General features: G+C 42.8%; 1 protein-coding gene across 1 annotated transcript in view; it reads right to left on the reverse strand.

The window, feature by feature from the left end:
* Nucleotides 1-25,847, reverse strand: part of MYO5C (myosin VC) — a 123,764-nt gene that overhangs the window by 42,364 nt on the left and 55,553 nt on the right. The window contains exons 20-32 of the mRNA XM_077127917.1: nucleotides 25,302-25,467; nucleotides 24,593-24,739; nucleotides 23,478-23,642; nucleotides 22,079-22,172; nucleotides 18,810-18,873; nucleotides 16,546-16,726; nucleotides 13,846-13,939; nucleotides 13,440-13,503; nucleotides 13,274-13,354; nucleotides 12,471-12,651; nucleotides 10,162-10,255; nucleotides 9,636-9,699; nucleotides 5,373-5,541 (exon numbers count right to left, since the gene is read on the reverse strand). Of these exons, the coding sequence (XP_076984032.1) occupies nucleotides 5,373-5,541; nucleotides 9,636-9,699; nucleotides 10,162-10,255; nucleotides 12,471-12,651; nucleotides 13,274-13,354; nucleotides 13,440-13,503; nucleotides 13,846-13,939; nucleotides 16,546-16,726; nucleotides 18,810-18,873; nucleotides 22,079-22,172; nucleotides 23,478-23,642; nucleotides 24,593-24,739; nucleotides 25,302-25,467 (1,564 nt within the window). The remainder of the gene's footprint in view (nucleotides 1-5,372; nucleotides 5,542-9,635; nucleotides 9,700-10,161; nucleotides 10,256-12,470; nucleotides 12,652-13,273; nucleotides 13,355-13,439; nucleotides 13,504-13,845; nucleotides 13,940-16,545; nucleotides 16,727-18,809; nucleotides 18,874-22,078; nucleotides 22,173-23,477; nucleotides 23,643-24,592; nucleotides 24,740-25,301; nucleotides 25,468-25,847) is intronic.

The following is a 25,847-nucleotide window of genomic DNA, read 5'->3' on the forward strand; positions in this document are numbered from 1 at the left end:
ACTAGTAAGTGTCTTGGAGAACGCCTATTTGGGTCTATTCTCTTTGGGGTGCGCTGTACTTCTTGGATCTGCAAATTTAGGTCTTTCATAAGAGTTGGGAAATTTTCAGTGATAATTTCTTCCATTAGTTTTTCTCCTCCTTTTCCCTTCTCTTCTCCTTCTGGGACACCCACAACACATATATTTGTGCGCTTCATATTGTCATTCAGTTCCCTGATCCCCTGCTCAAGTTTTTCCATTCTTTTCCCTATAGTTTCTGTTTCTTTTTGGAATTCAGATGTTCCATCCTCCAGTTCACTAATTGTAGCTTCTGTCTCTTTAGATCTACCATTGTAGGTATCCATTGTTTTTTCCATCTTTTCTGCTTTGTCCTTCACTCCCATAAGTTCTGTGATTTGTTTTTTCAGATTTTCTATTTCTTCTTTTTGTTCAGCCCATGTCTTCTTCATGTCCTCCCTCAATTTATTGATTTCGTTTTTGAAGAGGTTTTCCATTTCTGTTCGTATATTCAGCATTAGTTGTCTCAGCTCCTGTATCTCATTTGAACTATTGGTTTGTTCCTTTGACTGGGCCATATCTTCAATTTTCCAAGCCTCATCCATTATTTTCTGCTGGTGTCTGGGCATTTGATCAGATTTCCCTGGGTGTGGGACCTGGCTGGTTGAAAGGTTTTTCTGTGAAATCTCTGGGCTCTGTTTTTCTTATCCTGCCCAGTAGGTGGCGCTCGTGGCGCTCGTCTGTCTGCGGGTCCCACCAGTAAAAGATGCTGTGGCTCCTTTAACTCACCAATCCGAATCTCGTAGTCGGCCCGGGAAACCGCGCGTGGAGGGGGGGGTCGCCGGCCGCCACGGCTTGGGGGAGTGCTGGTTCAAATTGCCCAGCCGGCCCGAGACTCCAAGCGTGGCGGGAGGGCCCCGCTATCCAATGTTCCCAGTCAGACAGGGGAGCCACGTGCGTGGAGGGGACCCCAGTCGCCAGCCGCCCTGGCCGGGAAAACGCGCGCCCCTTGGGTATCTCACAGCAGCGGATTCTCCCTGCCCATTCAGCCGTTCCAGAATGGGGTACGCTGTCTTTTTGGTCTCTGTCGTGACTCCGGGAGCTGTTTTGTATTGTTTCTGTTTCTTTAGTTGCTTTTCTGGAGGAGGAACTAAGACCCGTGCATCTTACTAAGCCGCCATCTTCTCCGGAAGTCTATTTTTATTGTTTGTGGTAGATTGAATTATGTACCCAAATTGAGACATGCTATTAATCTTAATATGCATCATTGTGGGTGTGAATCTATTGCACACAGGAGCTCATGAGGATGTTATTTTTGTTATGGTGTGCACAGCTGAGGGGGGTGGGCTTCCTCTGGGTCATTGGAGGTCTTTGTAAATGAGGAAATTCAGACAGAGAAGACCTTGGGGAGAAGCCAGAAGTCATCAGAGACTGGGAAGAGAAAGGAGAAGACATGGCCATATGATAGGAAAGCTGAGAAACAAGGATTGCTGGCCAGCCAGGACACTGCCAACCCAGGAGGGAGCCAAGCCTCTGAACCATGAGTTAATAAATTCCTGTTGTTAAGTCAACCCCTTGTGTGGCATTTGTCTTAACAGCCAGGCAAATGAAGCTATGGCTGTATAATATTCTATTGTACAGATAGCCCACATCTTTCTTGATCTGTTTTTTCCTTACTATAAAGCAATGCCCATTGTACAGAAATTTTAAAAAATCACAGTGGGAAAATGGGCTTTCTGGATGTCAGATGCTGGTGGCAGAGAAACTGTGCAGAGACTTGGGTCCCGGCTGTGCCTTTCCTTCCTGAGAAGGAGGTGGTTTTGACAATGCTGAATTCTGCTCAAGAACTGAGAGAGCCCTGGATGCCTGTAAAGGGCATAGAATGCTTAGGTTCTTCCTGAGTTCCAAGGGCTGACACAGCAAGGAATCAGGCTTCTCAGACCCAGCCATATGCTCCTGGGGATCCTCAAGCCTGTGCCCACTTTGTGTGTCCACATCTCCTCCACTACAGTCCTGGGTCCTTGGCTAAAGACATCAGGAACTTTAGCTGACTGTACAAGTGGGGCTGTGGCTACAGCTTCTTCCCTCCAATTTGAACCATCTCATAGCTCATCATTATGTTCACAGCCTGGGAAAAAACACTCCCCATTTTTATTTATTTCATTCCTTTCTTTTTTTCTAACATGGCACATATAAATTTTATAAAATTGGGATCATATGGCATGTAAGGTTTTAAATCTATAGTTTTCTCTAATTATATTGTTTTATATATATATATATATTCATATATAAAAATATATATATATCTCCCATTCATGGTTATATACCCAGGCTGCCATTTTAATGTCTGAATCATATGATATTCAATAACATAATTTATTCCCTATTATCACACATCCATTTTATTTCCATTCTCTTCTATGAGGACTCACACCAAGGTGAAGACTCTAAACAAAAATCTTTGACTATTGACTTAGGATACTATCTTACAAGTTGTATTACTGAGTCCAAGAGATAAATTTTTTCAAAGATTCATGCTATAAGTTTCTAAATCATCCCCAGGAAGTTTCTATCAATTCGTACTCCATGTGTAATGGTTCTGATTTCAAGATGTTCTTACCAGCAATGTAAGATTTCTATTGGAGAGGCAAAAATAATATCTAGCTTTAAATTTGAATTTCTTTGATAAGCGGTGAGATGATCATTAAAAGTTTTTTATTTTTTATCCTTTTGATAAGGATTTTACTTGACTCAAAGGATCATATGGTGGGTTGAATCGTGTTTCCCTCCACCAAGGCATATCTGCTGGGAAGCCCAGAGTGTGATCTGATTTGGAAACGAGGTCTTTGCAGATGTAATTAGTTAAGGATTGACATGAGATCATACTGGATTAAGATGGGTCCTAAATTCAGTGAGAGTGTCCTTAGAAGAGGTATAAAACGACACACAGAGAAACAGAGAGAAGATGGACATGAGAAAATGGAAGTACAGATTGGAATGATGCTGCTACAAGCCAAGAAGCATCAGGAGCCATCAGAAACTGGAAAAGGAAAGACAGATTCTCCCCTAGGGTCTTAGGGAAAGCAGTCCTGCTGACACCCTGACTTCAGATTCTGGCTTCCACAACTCTGAGAGAATAGGTTTCTGTTGTCTTACACCACTCAGTTTGGGTAATTTGTTTTGGCAGCCCTAGAAAAATAATACAGATCAAGTCTGAGGTATTATGGGCAGAATAAACCATGTAACAGAGAAATTAGGCCCTTTGCTTGTGCATTCATTTGTTCATTTGTAACCCTGAGGTTTCCATTTGGCTTCAGGAATAGTTTGTTGAAAGGACCACCGAGATATGACCACACCCAGCTCCGTGCACTGCAGAGGAAAGAGGCCTGGCCTGTCCTCACCTGAGAAGAGAGCCAGGCACACAGAGCAGCTCCAGGGAGGAGAGGGCACCGAGCAGGAGCTGACTGTGCCCCCCCACCCCACCCAAAGTGTCAGCCACAAGGCGCAGCAGGGCACGTGCTTCACCCACCCACAGCTACTCTCCCTGTCGGCTGCCACGGAAAGCCCAGTGCCCCGCTCTGTACCATGGCCGCACACACGTATGGCAGGCAGGTGTGATCTGAGGATTCTATTATCTGAGAAAGTCGTACTCAACCTTAAAAAGATGGGGTTCACCTAGGTGCCACTGATTGGAATTTGTTACTTTCTATTAAATGCTAAACTCCCTGGGTTTCTCTTTTTAGATAAAATTACTCTTCAAAGTTAAATCTTGACAAGACAAAATAAGATTTTATCATATCATTGTTCTCCTGTGAGATAGGAAATGGGGGTGCCCTGACAGCAGGGAGAAGGGCCTGTGGGCATGTGTCTGCTGACCTCCCTGGGGAGCCCTGCCCTCACTCTGGCACAGACTAGGCAGCTGCCAGGCCCAAAAGGGCTCTGAGGATGTCTCGCCTCCCAGGGTAGCGCCCTTGATGTTACTTCAGAGCTTCTCAGTCTTGTGGATTTCACACACCAGAACTCCAAAATAATTGCCAGGGATTCAACACTGCAAATAAACTCATTCCTTTCCCCCCTACATGGCACATGCCTTCCAGGGGTGAAAGTCTCCCCCTGGCAATGTGGGGCATGACTTCCAGGGATGAGCCCGGCCCTGATATCATGGGACTGATAATGCCTTCATGAACAAAAGGTAGAAAGAAATGTAACAATAAGGTTTCAGTGGCTAAGAGATGTCAAATAGAGTCGAGAGGCTCCTCTGGAGGTACTTACGTACTATGCAAGCTTCAGCCAGACATTTCAAATTGCCATGGTTTGCCAAGCCCCAACCAGCATCATTCTTGTTAACCCTAAAGAATACCCAGGGCTCTTATCTGAAATTCTATAATAGTTTCTTTCAGGGTCTATTTTTTAGAAATCTAAAACCTCCAGATGGCTCCTATGCCAGATATTCCTCTGAAACTCAGAGGTACCAGTCTTTGCAAGAACAATAATCAGTTCCATCCCCTATCCCATAATGTCGACACCCCTTCTCAACATGAAGACATTAGAATGGTCATTGCTCAAATATCCCTAAACATTGGGAGAAGGATCAAATGAGAGGGAGGAGTTGTAACAGAGGAGATAGGATTTAACAGATAAGTATGACAAGTAAATCATTATATTGGTATTTCTTTTAGTCTCAAGTGTTTTAGAGCAGCTAGAAGGAATTGCCTGAAATTGTGGAACTGTGACCCGTATCAGACTCTGAAGTTTGTTCTATAACTACTTGTTAACGTGTACTTTGAAATCTATCACTATTCTGCATATGTTATATTTCACAATAAAAATTGTTTAAAAGAATAATAATTGCCCAGGACTGACAAAGACTTGTCAGGTTTCCATTTGGAAAGGGCATTTAAAATTTGAGGAAGACTAAAAATTTTCCAGTCTGCTGGCTACTCTCGTGATCATTTCTAGGAGAACATTTTGACTCTAGAAATGGTAGGAAGGGCACAACCCAGACAAAACCCAGACCTTCACGCAGGGAAGGGTTTGCTCGGGGAAACGGTCACACATCAGTCTTGTCATTCTCAGTGTGCTCAGGACCCAGGTGTTCTCCTCTCAGATGCCTGCTCAGGAGCCCCGGCCCTGCCCCTCCCTGTCTCTCCTCTCATCCTCCCTAGGCTTTTATGGCACATCTACGTCCCCGGGGCTCCCCATGGTGGGATCCAACCCCAGAGACCACCTGCCTTCTGAGATAAGGACACAGACTGCTCTCTTGGAAGGCAACTCTGAGTCTATCTCCATCGCTGTAAGCTTTAGGAGGCATGTTCCCTCTTTCAGCAACACCTACGCACAGGCAGCCACTTATCAACACATTCAAAACGTCTCACCCTGTTTTCCACAGTGAGAAGAGATGCCTTCTGCTGAAACCCACTCTTGACCTCACTTTCAGTTTCAAATGGTTTGTTCAAGTGGTTGCTGTCCTCCTGCATTTCTTGAATCTTATCCATCAGCTTCTCTTTTTCTTTGGTGTGTACTTTGTTTTGGGCGTCTATGGTTCTGAGAAAAGAATAAAGGAAGTTCTGGTATCCGTTTGGCCATCATGGAGAAGTCACTCAAGGTGATAGCAAGCACTGCAATTTCCAAGGATGGAAAAATACTTTGACCAACATACATGTAAAGAAACAGTAACTGAATAGGGGAGTCCTTGAAGGGGGAGGAAAAGATATCAGGGTTAGCTGGGATATGAAATTGTCCACAGACTGCTTCAGTCTCCTTAACCTCATAAGAGATTCCTGCTCCCAGGAACATCTTCACCCACCCACATCCTATCACCAATAGCCCCAGGATTATCCTCTATAGAAACAGCCAGGGTACCTGACATTCAGAAAGCTAGTAGTAGGAGAGAAGGGAGGAGAGGTATCTATCAAAAGAGTTACAGAATGCTATCTCATCACTTCCCTACTATTCTGGGCCCTCATTTGGTCCTAACATTATGATAAAGCCACATGACTTAAAAATGCCTTCTTGGACTGACATTAGTGAACAAACTTGGAATATTTTGTTGGTAACAGAGACCATCAGGAGATAGAAATAGGGTAAGATATTGGGTAACTGGAGCTGAAGGGATACAGATTGTGTAACAGGACTGAATATAAAAACTCAGAAATGGACAGCACAATACTACCTAACTGTAATACAATTATGTTGAAACACTGAATGAAGCTGCATGTGAGAATGATAGAGGGAGGAGGGCTGGGGGCATAAATGAAATCAGAAAGAAAGATGATAAAGATTGAGATGGTGTAATCTGGGAATGCCTAGAGTGTATAATGATAGTGACTAAATGTAAAAATTTAAAAAATGTTTTTGCATGAGGAAGAACAAAGGAATGTCATTACTGCAGTGTACTGAAAATAGATGGTACTTAATATTTTAAAATTCCAACTAATGTGTGAGACTAAAGTAAAAAATGTTTATTTGGTACAAATCTATACTTTGACTAGTGCATCTTCTAATATAACTTATATAGATAGTTGATTGAACACCTTAAGTACATTGAACTTTGTATAGAACATGAGATTTTGCTGGTTTGTCCAGGTGATGCCCTGATGAATCCCAGAGTGATTTGATCAGTGAGTGGAAAAGTATTCGCAAAGTCCCCTTTAGGGAATGGTGAGAACCGGGGAAAACTCAACTTCCCCAAGTTGAATTCTTGATATTCTCACAAGCAGTGTGGGCAACCAAAGCTATAGGCTGAGCCCCCAGTCTTGGGGTTTGTTCATATGAAACTTAACCCCACAAAAGATAGGTCAAGTCTACTTAAAATTTAGGCCTAAGAGTCACCCCCAAGAGAGCCTCTTTTGTTGCTCACATGTGGTCTCTCTCTCCAGCCAACACAATAAGCAAACTCACCACCTTCCCCCGGTCTATGTGGGACATGACTACCAGGGGTGTGGACCTTTCTGGCAATGTGGGACAGAAATCCTAGAATGAGCTGAGGCTCAGCATCAAGGGATTGAGAAGACCTTCTCAACCAAAAGGGGGAAGAGTGAAATGAGACAAAGTGTCAATGGCTGAGAGATTCCAAACAGAGTTGAGAGGTTATCCTGGACGTTATTTTTACGCATTGAGTAGAAGTCAACTTGTTATTCAAGATGTAATGTGGAGGCTGGAGGGAACTGCCTGAAAATGTAGAGCTGTGTTCCAGTAGCCGTGTTTCTTGAAGATGATTGTATAATGATATAGCTGTCACAATGTGACTGTGTGATTGTGAAAACCTTGTGTCTGATGCTCCTTTTATCTACCTTATCAACAAAGGAGTAGAACATATGGAATAAAAATAAATAATAGGGGGAACAAATGTTAAAATAAATTTAGTTTGAAATGCTAGTGATAAATGAAAGTGAGGGGTAAGGGGTATGGTATGTATAATCTTTTTTTTTCTGTTTTCATTTTATTTCTTTTTCTATTGTCTTTTTATTTCTTTTTCTGAATTGATGCAAATGTTCTAAGAAATAATGAATAGCAACTATGTGATATTGTGAATTACTGATTATATATGTAGTACGGAATGATCATATGTTAATGTTTTTGTTTGTTGTTAAATTTTTTTTAATCAATCAATCAATAAATTTTAAAAAATGCCTTCTTGGATGTAGAGTGTCCATTTTTTGTCCTGGAAAATTAAATGTCTTGACAATTTGGTAGCAAAATAGAACATTTTCCTCCCAAGGCTCCACCAGGACACCAGGCCCTTTGCTTGTCAAGATAAAAATTTAGGAGGATTAGCAACGAAGATTCTCTGTCGGCATGGATTTTTAAAAAAACTTTTTATGTTGAAATACTTTCATACTTACAGGATAGTTACAAAAATATTTGCAAACCTCATACAGAGAACTCCAACATACTTCCACCCCTGCCAGATCCACCAATTTGAACATTTTGCCACATTCCCTATATCATTCTACCTATCAATCCATCACTCCATCTATCTCTCTGTCTTTCCATCTGTTGTCTATTTATCAATCCCATTTTCTGAATACTTGAGTGTGGGCTGTATACATCATGTTCCTTGGACAGCTAATACTGTCATGTATTTTCTTAGGAACAAGGATATTCTCTTATCAACATGGATTTTAAGTCTTACCCTAAATGGTCTAAGAGAAATTCTGCTCCCTCTCACATAGTCATAGTTTATAGATTTTTAAAAATTTATTTATTAATTTAAAAAATTAAGAACAAACAAAAACATTATCATATAATTCTGTCTACATATATATTCAGTAATTCTCAATATCATCACATAGTTACATATTCATCATTTCTCAGAATATTTGAATCAATTCAGAAAAAGAAATAAAAAGACAACAGAAAAATAAAACAATAACAGAAAAAAAAGATTATACATACCATACCCCTTACCCCTCACTTTCATTTATCACTAGCATTTCAAACTAAATTTATTTTAACATTTGTTCCCCCTATTATTTATTTTTATTCCATATGTTCTACTCCTTTGTTGATAAGGTAGATAAAAGGAGCATCAGAGACAAGGTTTTCACAATCACACAGTCACATTGTGACAGCTACATCATTATTCAATCATCTTTAAGAAACACGGCTACTGAACATAGCTCTACATTTTCAGGCAGTTCCCTCCAGCCTCCACATTACATCTTTTTTTTTTTTTTTTTTTTTTTTTTTTTTTTTTTTTTTTTTTAAAGGAAAGACAGAGAGAAGGAAGGAAGGAAGGAAGAAAGGGAAACATTTTTTAAACATTTTCTTGTATTCTGTTTCTCCGTTTTTGTTACATGGGCTGGGGCCGGGAATCGAACCGAGGTCCTCCGGCATAGCAGGCAAGCACTTTGCCCGCTGAGCCACCGCGGCCCGCCCCACATTACATCTTGAATAACAAGATGATATCTACTTGATGCATAAGAATAACCTCCAGGACAACCTCTTGACTCTGTTTGGAATCTCTCAGCCATTGACACTTTGTCTCACTTCACTCTTCCCCCTTTTGGTCGAGAAGGTCTTCTCAATCCTTTGATGCTGAGCCTCAGCTCATTCGAGGGGTTTTCTCAATCCCTTGATGCTGATTCTCAGCTCATTCTAGGATTTCTGTTCCATGTTGCCAGGAAGGTCCACATCCCTGGGAGTCATGTCTCACATAGACAGGGGGAGGGTGGTGAGTTTGCTTATTGTGTTGGCTGGAGAGAGAGGCCACATCTGAACAACAAAAGAGGCTCTCTTGGGGGTGACTCTTAGGCCTAAATTTTAAGTAGACTTTTTTATAGATTTTTAAAAGATAATTCATACACATGGTATAACACTCCAAAGGTACAAAAGGGTATACAGTAAAAGAAAGTCTCCTTCCCTTGCTGTGCATCAGCCACCTGGTCACCCTCCCTGGAGGCAACGATGCTTTGCTATTTACCCATTCTCCCACAAGTAGTCTATATATTTACAAATTATGCACACGTGTTTGTGCATACACATACACATTTCTTTCCACTTGCATGACAATATATCATGCACATTAATTAGTACTTTACTTTTTTGGCTTAGTAACACATCTTGATATTTCCCACAATTTCAGAAAAGACGAATATTATATGAGCATGAACTTGAGGACATATGTGTTAACTTACTTTGTCTGTGTCCCTTCCTCTTCACAACTGTGGTCCAACTGAGTGGAGAATTCTTCCAGTTTTCCTACATTGAGATGAAATGTCATTACTTTGGGGAACATGTCATTGCATTCTGAGTTGGGTTTGGTCTTATTTTCAGTTATCAGTGGTCCTTACCCATCCCAGGTAGCAATCAGGTGTTATTTGGTCTGAATAATGCTTACACATTTTAAACCAATATTTAAAATTGGTGATACTTCACGTAAAAATCTAGATTTCTGTTTTTTCTTTAAAAACAGGAATATCTAGTCACACTGGGCCTGCCTGGTAACAACCAACAGAGCTCAGAAGTAGCTGTGTCCACTAGAAGGGGTGTACTTATCTACCTCACTGCATCCCCCAGCCAGCCCATTTCTCACTTTCATGTTCTCTGCCTGGCCCCAGGGGAAATCGGAGTCTGAGAACCCTGAGTACAATGACTTTTCTGTGTCATTTCCTGGAAATGGAAACCATTTTCTAAAAGCAGGCTTGTGAGAGTCTCAATTACCTTTCAATTTTTCAGTTTGTTCATTTAGGCGGATTTCAAGATCTTGCTTCTGTTTCTCCAGTTCTGAAATCTGCTGTTTAAAATCTGGGATCATCTTTAGAGAAGAATTAGGAACATTAGAACAGCAAATGCTTCCATCTAATGAACTTTGAAGGCTCGGAGCTACTCACAAGCACACAAAAGTGTGTAGGTGTTTGCCCAAAGGTCCCACGTCTGGTAGAACTGTGTAAGAAGGAGACTGGCTAACACATGAGACCGTGGTGGCTTTATGTTTTTACCTCAAGGCTTATACACTGACAGGAAAAACCAGCATTCTCAGAGGGAGTGGTTCTTGCACAGTTATAACCCTTGGAATCGCCAAGAGCTCTCCGGAGAGGAGGAAGGACACTCTGTGAGAGGGGTATGGGGTCCTGGGTTGAATTGAGGGAGGGGTGAAGGCTGTATCACCCTGTGCTGTGAGGAAATGGCAGCCAGTCTCGTTGGCCTAGGCCCAGAGACATCATTTCCTCATCTAGGAAGAGGAAAATTGGTCTCAGAGGGGTCCCACAGCTGCCTCTGAATTCCAGGCTGTGAGCCGCTTTCTTGTCAGAGGTCTGGAACTGTCCTGTGTATTTCCTAACCTCGCCCTTGTCCATCTGTATGCACCTCTACACCCCGTTAGGTAAAGAAGTTTTTCTGTTGTCCAAGTTTATAAATACACCTGCGCCTCTGAATTCCAAGTGAAGAATAATTGTTTGAACACACAGATGGATCTCCCCGCAGATTCCTCGTTCAAGTTTCACCAAGGCATAAACAGAGGCAGGAAGACCCTGAGCTACCATACCCCATGTCTCCTGTGCCCCAGGGCCATGCATCCTCACCTGGTGACACTGCCCTGAGACTGTCTAGTACTTCAGAGTAGGCAGAAAAAAAAACGGAGACAGTAAAGAAGCTCAGAAGGAGCAGCCAGTGAGGTGGATAAGGAACTTTAAAAAGTACGTGTGCTGGGAGCCAAGAGAACAGTGTATTCAGTAAGGAGGGAGAGGGAATGATTCACTTCATCAAATGCTGCTGAGAGACTAAGAGGAGGGCAAAAGGAACCCTTTGCCCTGATCAAGCAGATTTAGTTAGTGGTGGGCACATGACACGATGGGGAGGCTGCAGGTAAGTGGGAGGTGACAGGAAAATGCATGGGTAAATGGGCTTTCAGATATCTGGCCAGCTCCCCACAGGAATGGGGTGGCAGTTGCAGGGAGTGTGGGGCTAAGAAAGGGGTGCTTTTTAAGTGAGGAGATTCCTAAATCTCCATACCGGTAGGAATGAGTGAAAAGAAAGGCTGAGATGAATGCTGTAGGAGAGAACTGGCAGCATGGAGGGAGTGTCAAATCACACTTTGACAAGGTGAGATACAGAGCAGGTGGAGATGGGCTGACCTCTGAATGCACTCCCCTCGTGTGGCGTTTGAAAGGATGTATGTACCCTAGAAAAGCCATGTTTTAATCCTAATCCCATTTTGTGAAGGCAGCCGTTTCTTCTAATCCCTATTCAGTACTGTATGTTGGCAATTTTAATTAGATCATCTCCCTGGAGATGTGACTCAATCAAGAGTGATTTGTTAAGTGGATTAGGTGGGCCTAGATTAGTTTACTGGAATCCTATAAAAGAGGAAACATTTTGGAGAAAGAGAGATTCAGAGAGAGCAGAATGACGCAGCCAGGAGAAGCAGAATCCACCAGTCAGTGACTTTTGGAGATGAAGAAGGAAAACACCTCCCAGGGAGCCAGAGAGGAAGTTAGCAGATGATGCCATCTTTGTCATGTGCCCTTCCAGCTGAGAGAGAAACCCTGAATTTCATCAGCCTTCTTGAATCAAGGTATCTTTCCCTGGATGCCTTAGATTGGACATTTCTATAGACTTGCTTTAATTGGGACATTTTCTCAGTCTTAGAACTGTAAACTACCAACTTATTAAATGCCTGTTTTTAAAAGCCATTCCGTTTCTGATATATTGCATTCCAGCACCTAGCAAACTAGAACACCTCTCTAGAGCTTCTTGTTTTACCTTCATATTTTTGTCACTTCCCAATGGGTGACAGCTAGAGTTACACACAAACACACACATATATCACAAAATTTGGATCCCCTACATTAAACACTCTTAAATCAAGGTGCCTTCCAGCCTGGGGCAATTTTATCTTCTGACCCAGTTATTTGACTCATGGAAAAGGTAATTTATATCAATCATTTTTCTTCCAAGAGATTGAATTTCAGTCCACCAACGAATATCTCTAGATTGATGGCTGCAATTGGAGCCTGTTACTGAGGCCGTACCATGTTTTCCGATGTTAGCCTGGTAACTTCGTGACGGATGCTTTCGTTGATGTCATTCTCTTCTCTAAATAATTTCTGTAGGTGGTTGATTTCTTGACTTAGGTGTACCACTTTGTAGTTCAAAGCTTCAATCTCCTTTTCATAGCAATCTTTTTGGGACTGGAAATGACTCTCCAAAACGCTGTTAAAGGAGAAGTCAAGAAATTAACCCACAGTCTGCATTCTGCTGTGCTGATGACTGGGAACGGGTAGATGTGGAGCAGTTACTAAACCCACAATTAGACCCTGCATTAATTACATTAAGTTTCCTATGCACATGGAGCCACGGGCTATGGAGTTAGGAACAGGTCATCAAAAAATCTTTCTAGCCATTTGGGAAGCATTATATGATGCTCATGGGCAGGTAAGGATAAAGAAGTTTATTTTAGGCATTATTAAAATTATATTTTTACTCTCTTAATCATTTAAAATATGCATCAATTTTTTAAATATTTAAATACTGAAGTCTCCATGTATATCTATAATAACATTGGTCAACTTATTTAATATAATCAGTTCTCACTGCACAGGTTATACACTTAATTATTAGGTAGTTTATCCTATAAAGAGATTGCTCTTCATCACTAAATTAATTCTTCATCTTCAGAGAAATATTTCTAGTAGTTATTAGATCATTTAACTGTGAATAATTTGTATCTCAAATCTACATAAGACAAAGTTTTAACTTTCCAATAGTATATCTATGGCTTCTTGGGTCAAAACATTTCTGAAAAATAAAAAGAACCCCAAGGGAAATTTCTAACCGTGTTGCTTTCTTTAGTCCTTCATAAGCAAACCAAAGTTCTCCATCCTCATTTAAATGTTCCAAATCTTCTACAGAGAGCCTGAAAAATACGGAGGGTAAGAAAATCCATCATTCCTCTCACGCTTCAATTGTTTTAGAATTCTTGATAATGCAAAAATGGTTACCTGCTTCTTACATCTTCAATGTCATAGCTTTCAAGAAGTTGTTTTGTGATCTCTGCCATCTTTTCTGAAAGGAAAAGGCACTGCAGGTATAGATTACATTTTTGTATGATTTCCCTCCTCTTGCCTTTTTAGGGCTCAGTTCTCTAGCCTCACAGAATTCCTAGGTAACAACCAATCAGTTAACTAACCTACCAGCCATTCAACCAACCAACCTACCAGCTATCCAGCCAACCAGTCAGCTAATTAACATACTAGCTATATAACCTACCAACTAACCAACCTACCAGATATTCAACCACCCAGCTAGCCAACCAATCTTATGCAATCAAAGGATACCTTTCCTTAGTGGCTACACACCCATGATAAATTCACTTGGACTTCATGGACTAGTAACTCATATATTTACCTCTCATTTCTCGTTTTTGTGACTGTACATGTTTTTCCACATCTATCTTCTGTGTCTGAAGTAGTTCTATCTCCTTTTCAAACTCAGAGATTGTCTGTATGCATCACGGCAATGACCAAATAAAGTGAAGAAAAAATAGCTGTTATCTTTTGTACCAGACAAAGGGAGAACTATGACACTGTCGTGTACCTATGCAAGGCTTCTCCACTGCGGTTTGCCAGTTAAAATCACGCTAAACCATTGCTGTTCATATAGCTTGGCCTCAAAGCATGTTTACCTACTAAGAATGTTGTTATTTATTCCCCCATCTACCTGGTTGCATACAGGGGAGAAAACCCAACTTACTACAGGCTTGGCAAGGGAGTGGGAGGAGCTGAAAAGTAGAGTCCTAGGGGCTAAAATTCTCTTTCACTGGATAATAAAATTTTAGCTGCAAGAATGCGGTCAAAGTTGACCCTTCACAATATGGGTTTTGCTTCGGCCAGGCTTATATACGAGCAGGAGCTAAGACCGGGCGCGTTTGAGGATTGGCTGAGGGGTGGGGTGGCCGGGGGACTGGGGCCCACTAGGGGACAGCTCTGTTAGCAGGGAAAGGGCTGTATATTATGTCTCATACACCTTGCCAACTCGGCTGAGTAAAGACCATGGGTTTGTACTTTTGTAGCTAAGATAGAAATGAAGGCATTCAAGGACAGCAGGAGTGATAACTCCTCCTTGGGACTTTTTTCAGTCATTCAAAGTGTCTAACAGCTGTAGCTTTGGTTTCCAAGAGGGTAAGAGAAGGGCATCAAATGGACATTTGCTGAGTATTTCACATACATGACCTAATCCTCATATCATGCCTATAAGATGGGTAGAGGAATCTTTTATAGATTAGAAAACATGGTACAGAAAGGTTAAATGATAGACCCAGGACTATCCAATCCTAAGTGACTGTTCAAAGCCACATTTATATTTACTTATGCTTTATAGGCTGTAACACATATATCCGCTATTTCTTTGACAACCAGACTTGTTTCCTTTAATAATGGATTTATTTCTTTGACAATCAGATATATGTCTTTTAACATACCACACTGGAGTTTGGACCACAGTTTCAGCTACAAAAGAAGAAGTGAGTGACATCTACTGGTGACTTACTCCAAGGGCAGTTCCAGGCTCGCCCAAATTTAAGATACAGACTCTCGCCAGATGACCCGGCTCCCACAGGTTGACATCAGTTACTGCTACGAATGAAGCAGTCACAGGAATATCTTGCTGCAAGTGACCCTCCCTGATCATCTGTTCCATTCCCTTCATTTTTATCCATAAGACACCTGGACTCAGAGAACACAGGCAGCTCTGCTATAAAATTCAGTGGCTACCCAGCTGTGATTCCAAAAACCCTTCAAAACTATGCAAGGCTATTTCATGACTGTTACAGAGAACATTTGTTAAATCTTAATAGTCTTCTAACATGTGTTTCACATATTAAGTGAAAGCTTAAAAAGCTCTCCAATTTTATGCTGATATTTTTGCTGTTTTTCTGTACTGAACTTTAAGAATTAAGGATACACAAGATTGGGTTTTCTGGTAGGGAAGGAATTCAGTTAAGCCTTGATTGTACAAGTATGGTTGATGCCTGATAACAGTTTAAATGTAAATTTCTGATAAAAAAGTAATTTAATTTTAATATTGGTATTTATAGGTGGATAACATGAAGGATTATATAATAAGGGTTCACATCAATTTACAATTTAATTTTGAAGTATTATATAGGTCAAGATATTTGAATGACTATGTAAATGTAACCTCTGAATAACTGGATTTCTGTCTTTTAAAAATACATATAGAATGAGCTGAGACTCAGCATCAAGGGATTGAGAAAAACCCTAGAATGAACCTTCTCGACCAAAAGGGAAAGAGTGAATTGAGACAAAATAAAGTGTCAATGGCTGAGAGATTCCAAACAGAGTCGAGAGGTTATCCTGGAGGTTATTCCAATGCATTAAGTAGATATCACCTTGTTAGCCAAGATGCAGTGGAGAGGCTGGAGGGAACTGCCTGAAAATGTAGAGCTGTGTTCCAGTAGCCATATTTCTTGAAGATGATTGTATAATGATATAGCTTTCACAATGTGACTGTATGACTGTGAAAACCTTGTGTCTGATACTTCTTTTATCTACCTTGTCAACAGACGAGTAAAACATATGGAATAAATATAAATAATAGGGGGAAGAAATGTTAAACTTAGAGTGAAATGCTAGTGATCAATGAAAGGGAGGGGTAAAGGGTATGGTATGTTTGAATTTTTTTCTGTTGTCTTTTTCTGAATTGATACAAATGTTTTAAGAAATGGTCATGATGATGAATATGCAAATTACGTGATGATACTGTGAATATGGGGAACGGAATGAACATATGTTAAGAATGTTATCATACGTTTAAAAATTTTTTTAAATAAAAAAAATAAATTTTTTTAAATAAAAAAATTTAAAAAAATTTTTAAATATTAAAAAATATATAAAAACAATTATTGCTAAATCAAAGGTACCTTGGAGGTTCATATTTAGAATAACTGAAGTATTCAGAATCCTTTTGCCTTTGGCCTTTACGCATATGCCCTCAGCTGTCTGACCCTACGGGAAGGTGAAATGCTCTCTCATGCAACGCAAATTACTTCACCAAAGGGCTCGTCTAAAAGTGAGAGGTGGCTTCTACCTTTGACTGCTTGCTCAGCCGGGCGACTTCCCCTTTCAAGCCTCCAGAGGTGACCCGCTCTTCCTCCAGCTGATGCTGGAGTTGCATTTTCTCTTCCTTGAAAGCTTTAATTTCTTCTTTCAAAGACTGGATCTGCTTCTCATAATCTTGTGCTTTCAGTTCAAAACTTTTTTCTAGAAGTCTAGGCAAGAAGAGAAGAAAATAATTAATTTAGAATCATCTTTATAGTCTTTACCTTGAATTAGTACAACATGTCACTTTGAGAATAATGAGAGGAGACAGGGGAAAGGAGGAGACAGCTTAATTAGGACCTACTGAGACAGTTTCAGTAGCAAAGGCTTTATTTTTAGTCAAGAGCATCCTGCTCTTTTAGTTTAATAGCAGCTTCGTACACATCCACATCTGAGATGTGTGGCTCTAGAGTGATTGTGGGCAGAATAGGGAGGTTGAGGCACCATAAACCCGAAGCTATCCTGATTTCATACAGCCCCTGGAGAAGCCACTTCCCTAAGCAAAGAACTAGGCACTTTCTTCCAAGTCCTGGCTCCTTCCCAGTTCCAAGGACCCTGAAGGAGCTAGGGTTAGTTTTAAACAGGTTAAAGCAGTCATTTGATCTGTCCAGACGTCTAGCTCTTCAGCAATTCTACAATAAAGTGCAGTGAATCCAGGCACCAAAAGCCCACCTAACCCCAATTCCTAGTGAGAGGGTTGCTCAATTAAATACATGATGATTGACTAAGAAAATAGTTGCATAGAGATAGATGCCCTAGAATAGCGCAATGCAGCCCAATCAAAAGTGCAGCCCTTCGAGGTGCTCTATGAGTGTGAGAAATCATTGCTCTCCTGGCTAGGCTGTCAGCTCAGTCACATCAATTTTATGACTCACTTTCATAGCACGAAGGGAAAAATCTGCAGGATAGAGCCACATTCCCAATAGATTTTTAAGTTTCTTTTATAGATATTAATAAACTTTTACATGTTTACAGGCTTTCCCAAAACCTACAGTGCTTCTAAGAGGTCATAAAATACTTTTGAAGAAGCACACTTCAGCTCAAGTCTTCTGTAAAAAGAAGCTAAGACCTGCAGCCGGGCTGGCCGGGAGGGATCCCAGACTGAGGGTGTTTCTATCTGTCACGGGTTGTGACAGGGTGAAGATCCCCCACTGGCTGACCAGGGAATAGCCCAGACCAAGGCCTGGAAAGGACTTGGAGATTCCCCCTTTTCATCAGCCTGTCCAGCACTGACCTCATTAGGATTCCCAAGAGCTCAAAACGACCTGGCCTCAGCCTGGCTCTCCAAGGCCTTGCTTATCATAATCACTCCCAGGTAGCCCCAACCCATGGTAAGACGCCAAGAGCCTATCTCTTCTTCCAGAATTAAGAATTCATTGAAAAATATTTTTTACAAGGTCTGTAAGTTTAATTTACATATTTTAGAACTAATACTTGATCATGAGTCACTTTATGTATTTGTGAAACCTTAGAGCTCTTCAGTGACAGCCCTCCCTAACTCTTTGGCATTCTGTCTCCTCACCTAGACCCAGGCTTTCCTGTGATCTGCACAGGGAAGTTGTCGACTCCACTGCTTCAGGCAGCTCTGAACCTGTAAGCTCCCAATAGACTTGCCAAGGACATTCTTTCTTTCCAGCCCCTACCTCCCAGCACCCCAACCTGGACATCTAAAAACCTTTGGGTTGACTCCTTAGGAGAAGGGGAACCCAGAATGGAGCCTTTGGATATAAGCAAGGGCAAGAGCTTGAAATTGAGACAGGAAGGATAGGGCTGGTGCAGTACAAAGTCATGGGGACCTGCCTTGATTTCTGTGAGTTGGGCTATATACATTACTGTCTGTGACAGGAGTCAAGTTAACAGGTATAAGAGGTGAGGGAAGGGGAGGAGGTTTATTTCTTAGGCATAATAGTAACTCTTAAGCTTGCTGGAAGTGGAAAAGGCTGATACTCGCTGAACTTCTCACCATTTTAGCAATAAAGGGGAAGCAAGAAATTCCCAATGGTCCACTATGCAAAAGGCATTTTGGACAGCTCCAGAATCTGGGTAGTATCTGTGCAGTATCTGAGAGGTGCACCCTGAGGAACTTAGCTCTCACAAATCTCAAAGCCTCTCAACTCCTGAAAGTTTTCATATGCTGCACTTGCGTATCTGTGATCTGCTCACAGCTAGCTGCTGGCTGCAAGTTGGGAAGCAAAACATAAAACAGCATAGAAAGGAGGAAGTGATAGTTTTAAGGCAAACTAGATTTCATACATTCTTTGTCGTTCTTCCTTTTGCACATCATCAAAAAGCTGCTTGGTGAGGTTGTCCATTTTTTCTGTGAAAAGAGAAATGCTCTTTGAAGTATGTCTGCCAAACTAATGCCTTGATGGCTTAATGTCATGTTTAAGAAACTGAGACTGCAAAACCAATCGTGTGATATGTATGATTGATAGGACTTAGGATGAAAATGTAACTGTCATTTTTTATAAATTAGAAATACAGACAAGGGAGTGTGCTAGTCAGGGTTCTCTAGAGAAACAGAACCAACAAGAGATATCTGTAAATATGAGATTTATAAAGGCGTCTAATGCAACCATGGGAATGGAAGTGTCTAAAACCATAGGGCAGGCTGTGAAGCTGGTGGCGCCAATGAAGGGTCCGGACGAACTCCGCAGGAGAATCTCGCTGGTTGAAGAAGCAGTGAGACAGTCTGTTTCCCTCCTTAAAGCGTTCACCTGAATGGATTATCTCATTGTGGGAGACACGCCTTGGTTGATCACAGATGTAATCAGCCACAGGTGCAATCAACTGACTGATGATTTAATACACCAGTCATCTGGTTTATTAACCAGCCACAAAATATTCTTGTAGCAACAGTCAGGCCAGTGCTTGTCTGACCAGACAGCTGGGCCTCATCCCTTGGCCAAGCTGACACCAGAATCTAACCATCAAACAGGGAGCTTCAAAATAACAAGCCTCACAGATTTTTGTGTTGGAATTTATGGATAAATCGTTTCATTTATAGTACCTTTATTGACCTGGAGGCCATTTGTTTTATTAAAATAGATAGGTAGGCTTTGAAACAAAATATATTATTAAAAAGAAACAGAAACACTTTGGGGGGAAATGATCCATTTACGATACAATTTCTCAATTTAAAAATCTGGATATTTGGGGCTGGATACTTCTTTGCTGGGGGTGGGGCTGTCCTGTGCATTGTGGGAGGGTGAGCAGCTTCCCTGGTGTCCCCACCAGTACCACTCACCCTCCACCCCAGTTGTGAGGGCCACAATGTCTCCAGTCATTGCCAACGCCCCTGGGGAACAAAGTCACCGCGGGTTGAGAACCACTAGTTTATAATAACCAAGAAAATGATAAAGTGTCTGCCTTCATCTGAGGAGAGAGGGACAGGAGGAAGAGGAGGGTGGCGGGGAGAAGCAGCTCTTGCCCTTAAATAAAAGGGTCCCAAACACAAAGTCTGCAGGTTAAAGGAGCTTTTGAAAACTAGGGATCAATTACTGGGGTTCAGGACATTCTAGAGCTAGGACACCCCGTTTCCCCAGCACATCCACGCCCAACAGGCACCAGGGTGGGAGCAGAACGGCAGGAGGAGCCCAGCAAAGGGGACTCACTGTTTGTTCTTAGCTGGTATCTCTTCCTTGAATTCCACCTCATCTCCGGCCCTGGCCCGGGAAGCCATGGCTGAGATGGAGACGGCAATTCTACGTATCACTTGGTTAAAAATAAACAGCAAACAACCTGATGGTTTGTCTCACTCAGGGTCAAGTGTCCCTGAATCATAATGACTGCTCCTAGAATGTTGTGGATTGGCCAGAAAATACTGGGGAAAATGCTTAAGTTTTAATTTAAATATGAACACATTTATTTAATTTCAGTGATTAAGTCACCCACAGGCTTTGGCTTCCATTCTGGTGCTTTCCACCCGGGATCATCTGTAAATAGACTAAGAGCCTGCCCATATGTGACGGTCTCCCCACAACCGTGTAGATGTGTCCATGTTAGGCTGGGATTGCAAAGAGGGGAAAAAATCCGTTTGATAAAATTCTTAGGTCTTAGTCACAAGGATAAGAGAAGGCTGGTGGTTTTAACAAAACAGTGTTTGCCATGCATTGGGAAACCACCAGGATAAGCAGGTTATAAGCTCTGCCCGAGCTTGAACGTTTTCATGCACTTTTTAGAAGGGGGTACAAAATGATCCACCCAAACATGATGCTGTCAGATATTTAATTTTCAGGTTATGTTTATAGGAATTTAAATTTCCTTGTGGGAAATTCTATTTTAAGAGTTAAAAGAAGACAAAACACCACACCACGCACACATATACACACGCCCAAGAGGAATGTGTTACGATGAAAAGTAGGAGGGCGGGAGGGGAAGTGCTTCTCTAATTCAGGTTCAGTGTTTACTCACAGGCCCCTGACCAGCTCATCACCGGACACTGACATGGGTCAAACACCCACTGCATCAGTCCTAAGGAGTCACCATGGAGGGCGCACAGTGTCTAGAAGAGGTCATACCCGGCACCGCGGCATCGTCAGAACTGCTTTTCCTGCTTGACTGATTTAGGTGCTTCCCTTCTTTTTGCCAGCACGTGCCTGGCCCACACTCTGCCCGGAAACAATGGGGCTGTGCACCCTCCGGATCCTGGCTTTCCCGCGACCGGCTGGGCCTGTGCTGCCTGCTAGATGCCCAGTCTGGAACCTCTGTGCCTCTGCTGCCTCCAAGCTTAAGAAAAAGACCTCTGGACAAGATACTCAAGGGTGGTGTTTTAAGTGATCTGGCCAGTAGCCATCAGGTCAATGCTCCTTTTGCCCTTTTCTGGGATTTAGCAAGTGCTCTCACTCAAGCTGGATTTGGAGAGCTGTGGATGGACAGAGCTAGGCTAAGGGGACAGCCCCTCGCCCCTGAAGGACAGCAGCACCTGCCGCTTCCAAGGGCCTTTATTGGGCAGCCTGGAGTGCAGGGGCTCAAGGGTCGCATGTCCTTCACTCAGGGCCAGAACTCTGGTCCCATGTAGACTAAGCAACTCTCTAACTAGTCTGAAACTTCCCTGCAAATCCTTGGCAAGCAACAAACATTATTCAGGGTCAGAAAGATGGTCTTTACTCTGATCGTGCATCAGGATCACTACAAAGTTTATAAAATATATATATATACAGACGCCTGAACCACCTGCTCCACCACAACCCCCAGACACACACAGAGACGCGCCCGGCTTCCGGTGCTTGCCACCAGCCAACGCACTTTGTACAGGACCCAGGAGTTTCTGAGGCACAGAGAGCGTCAAGGATTGCTGTGCCATCTGATAAAACAGGGAATAAAAGAGAAGAATATATAGAGTAAAGTCACCAAAACTTAACTATAGTTATTCCCTCTAGACCAATAATATTTGCTCATTACATTAAGCATACATCAGAGACCCCCAGCTAAGCCTAGAACTCAGCTCACACTCAGTACCTGTGTGTGGAGAGAATGGATAAGTGAACGCATGGACTTTACCAGGCCGCTGTGTGCGTTACCTTTCAACTCTTCAGTCTTCTCTTGAAGCTGCAACTGTACTTGCTCTTTTTGAATTTCCAGTTCTGAATTATGTTTCTGAAGCTTTGCCAATTTCTAGCAAAGGGGGAAGAAAAGAACTTTTTTGAAAACCCCGCTTCACTTTTTGTCACCTTCGCCTCTCTTGATGAAGAGCTGTATTCATCAATACAATCAGTGTATCAATACTGTAAATCAGTGTTGTTTTTCTCAGCGAGTCTGCACGGGCGACCCCAGGCGCCAGCCCTCTACAAGAAGCTGTGCTTAGTGTACACTCAAGGACTTGAAGTAACTTCGGGGCAATACTAGTTCCCAGCCCAGTCCAGCAGTGGCTGAAACCAAGGAGAAAGGGCCCAACTCCAGCATCTCTTCAGGGTCAAGGTAACTTTCATCCTCGTCTCAAGCCTTTGCATGGCCAGGCGAACGTATTTGTAATAATATTTAAAGTGACATGACATAAACACTGAATTTATGACAGAGCGGATTTGCATTTTGGGAGCGTTATGATTCAGGAGGAAGTGTGATCATAACAGGATTTCTATTATGTTAGCTTCCCTCTGCAAAGTACCTGGCAGGCTGGCAGCTGAGGACCCTCTTGGTGCTACCGGCTGGCGACCGGCAGTGCTGGGAGCAGCAGAGTGCCGTGGACCAGGTCATGGGGAGGGCAAAGGGCTGTGCTCTGGGGCTCCAGACTGCTACAGCCTGGGTGGTATGGGACTTTGAAAAGTGCAGGAGACCAGACAGTAACAGGGACCACCTGCTCAGAAAACACCGGCTCATGGTTGCGCAGGGCTCTGGGACAGGCACTTGGCTAAATTACTTCCTCTGACAATTTTATCTTCACCACAAAACTCTGTCAGTCCCTTACTGTTATGAAGAGACTAAAGAGCAGAGAGGAAAGTGACTTGCTCAAGGTCACCCAGTGAGACAGTGGCAGGGACAAGCTTTGAACCTGGAACACTGGGTTTCTCAGTCAAATGCGCTTTTCACTACACATAGAGACGAAAGTCTGGCCTGAGTTTTGCACTGGTCTCCTGGGAAGGAGGCTTCCAGGGGGCAGAGCTGAGGGACCAGCGGGGGCCCAGGGCATCTGGGAAGAGCGGGTGCAGTCCACCACGGCTTCATGGACTGTGCACCACTTTGCAAAAGCTCCAAAGGGAAGAAACTTTATATTATAATCTTTTAGTCTCTTCTTCTTCCCCCAGAGTCTGGTTCTCGGCTCTTCCTACCCCTAAAAGGTAGCTCCCTTTAGTAATGGAAGTCAAATCAGTAAGATCTGATTTGCTCTGCAGAAATCTGCTTTACAGGAAAATGTTACGATGCTCATCTCTCCCACAGAAAGAATGGCAACATATTTCCATATTTGCAAAACTGACGCCTGACCTCTTCCACGGTGTCCTTGTATCTCTTTCCCCTCTCCTCATAATGCTGCCTGTGGGTGGCTGCTCTTTCCAGCTCTGATTCCAGTTTCTGGATCTTCTCCACATCGCTGGCCCGAAGAGAGGCCAGGCTGGTCAGCTTCTCCACCAACCCATGGTTTTCTTTGTTCTAAAGAAAGGAAGCATCAGATGGCTAGAAGCTTGTTCAAAATAAAGAAGCTCCTGCATTTATTTTTCAGAACCTATAACATGACATCTCCAGATTCCAGAGACCACAGTGAAAATAGCGAGGCAGATGTTGTCAGGTAAATGTCTTTCTGAGCTGAGGACTCTTGTGCTGTGGGTCCAGCCCAATCCTCGGACGGAGCTCAGGCAGCACGGGGGCCACCGCAGGGCACTGCTCACAGCCGGCCAGCTGCTGCTGTTTCTAAGTGCTGCTCTGCTGAGGCTACGTAACAAGCAAGCCTGATACACAGCAGCACACTTAGGGGAAATGTCTACAAAACCTCAAAATACTTTCATCCACTCATTAAGGACTCCCATGGAATAGCTTAGAGCTAACTTTAAAGTTCATCTGCAGAGAATCTCGATAAAATTTGAGAGAGTCAAGAGTGAGTTTTATAGGTATAGACACTGGATATTCCACTCAAGATTGCAACTGCCCTCCCCTGCTGAGAGCATATGGATTTTTTCCAACCAGTAGTGACGGTACAGGGGATCTTCTCAAATCAGGCAGGGCTGCAGCTCAACCATAGGGCACCTTTGGGCAAATTAGAAAACGGCACCTCTCTTGGACGACTCAGCCTGGGTGGGTAGAAAGCGCTTTGTGCACATCAGGAAAAGGCACCCCTGCCTCAAGGCGGCACAGCTTCAGACCAGGGCGTACAGCCAGGCTGGATTTCAGCTCCCACCTGTGCCCTTGGGCAGGTCCTGGATAACCGACAGAACAGCATGTGGCAGCCCTTTGCAGTGTGCGTCCGTGTTCCAGCTGAGGGGCATGTAAACTACTTGAACCTCCTAACATGGGCATAAATCTGAAGAGCATAGCTAAGGAACTGGCCCAGAGCAACATAAATCAATGTTAGGAAAGTTTATATAAAAAAATGCATTAACACCTACCTGATCTTCCAGCTTTTTCTGCAAACGCTGGACCCTGTAGGTAAGCTGAATGTTTAGCACGAACCGCCGGATATTCTGGAATCTGCGTCTGGCCAGCCACGCCCGTGCGTATTTCTGAAGGATCACAGCCTTGTGTTCCTCCAGCATCTTTAAAACAAGATTTTATGACTTGGAAAGCTGGCTTGCCACTGCTTTATTTTTTCTTCTTCTTCTTTGTATGCTGTATAGCTGGGGTCACATTTCATTCTTTTTCCATGTGAGTATCCCCTTATGGCAGCACCATTTGTAGAATATTTGTTTGTTTTTGTTGGTCTCTTTGTTTGTTTGGGAAGTATGTGCACCAGGAATCGAACCCGGGTCTCCCATATGGCAGCAAGAATTCTACCCCTGCACTACCCTCACACCCCCTCCACTGCTTTTTATATCAACTCCTCCAGTGCTGGAAGATGTCGACTACCTATATATTCCCACAGTATCAAACGTGGCATTCTTGCAACCAACCCATAAAGGCCCATTATTACTAAACCTTTGAAACAATAGCTTGATTCTACCTGTAACAGGTGTATATATGAACAGGTGCCCACATACCAGAACTCCCTGCTCTCCAGGGAGGTGTTTCTGCAGAAAAACAATCTCACCACGGTCAGCGAAAACTAACATGAGACACGGGGAGCCCATGTTCCGAGAGAGCCTCAGGTCTCAGCTGTACCTTTCGATACCTCCTCCTCGCCAGGAGTCCTCGGGTGTAGGCCTGGATCGTGACCGTGGCCACGCGAATGAGCTGGTACAAGTTGCGAACGAGGTATCCACGGCAGTGCTTCTGAAGGATGATGGCTGCCCAGGTTTCTTTTAAGGCTGTTGCCGTAACAGCTTTCCTTGGTCGAAAAGAACACAGAGTGAGTTTGTTACCTATGTAGTACTGACTTCCACAACAGCTTGTTCAGCAAGTACTTTTTTACTCAAGGGAATGTTCAAATGTCTTATATACCCATGTATAAAATTCTGAAAATTGCTTCTTCTAATGTCTCTTCAAGGCTGGTCATGGCTTACTCAACTTTTTACCCTGATCTGCATGTGGATTCATTCCAGCCACAAGGAACCACATGGGAACTTTCAACTCTTCATATTCAGGCTGGTGGGTCGCCCTTCACTCAGATACCCACAGATACTGGGACAAGAAAACGGCACTTGCACTGCATGTGCTCAGTCAGTCATTCATGCATATGAGAAGTCATGCTGGCAACTCAAGATCAGG

The sequence above is a fragment of the Tamandua tetradactyla genome, chromosome 14, assembly GCF_023851605.1.
Source record: "Tamandua tetradactyla isolate mTamTet1 chromosome 14, mTamTet1.pri, whole genome shotgun sequence".
Lineage (NCBI taxonomy): Eukaryota > Metazoa > Chordata > Mammalia > Pilosa > Myrmecophagidae > Tamandua > Tamandua tetradactyla.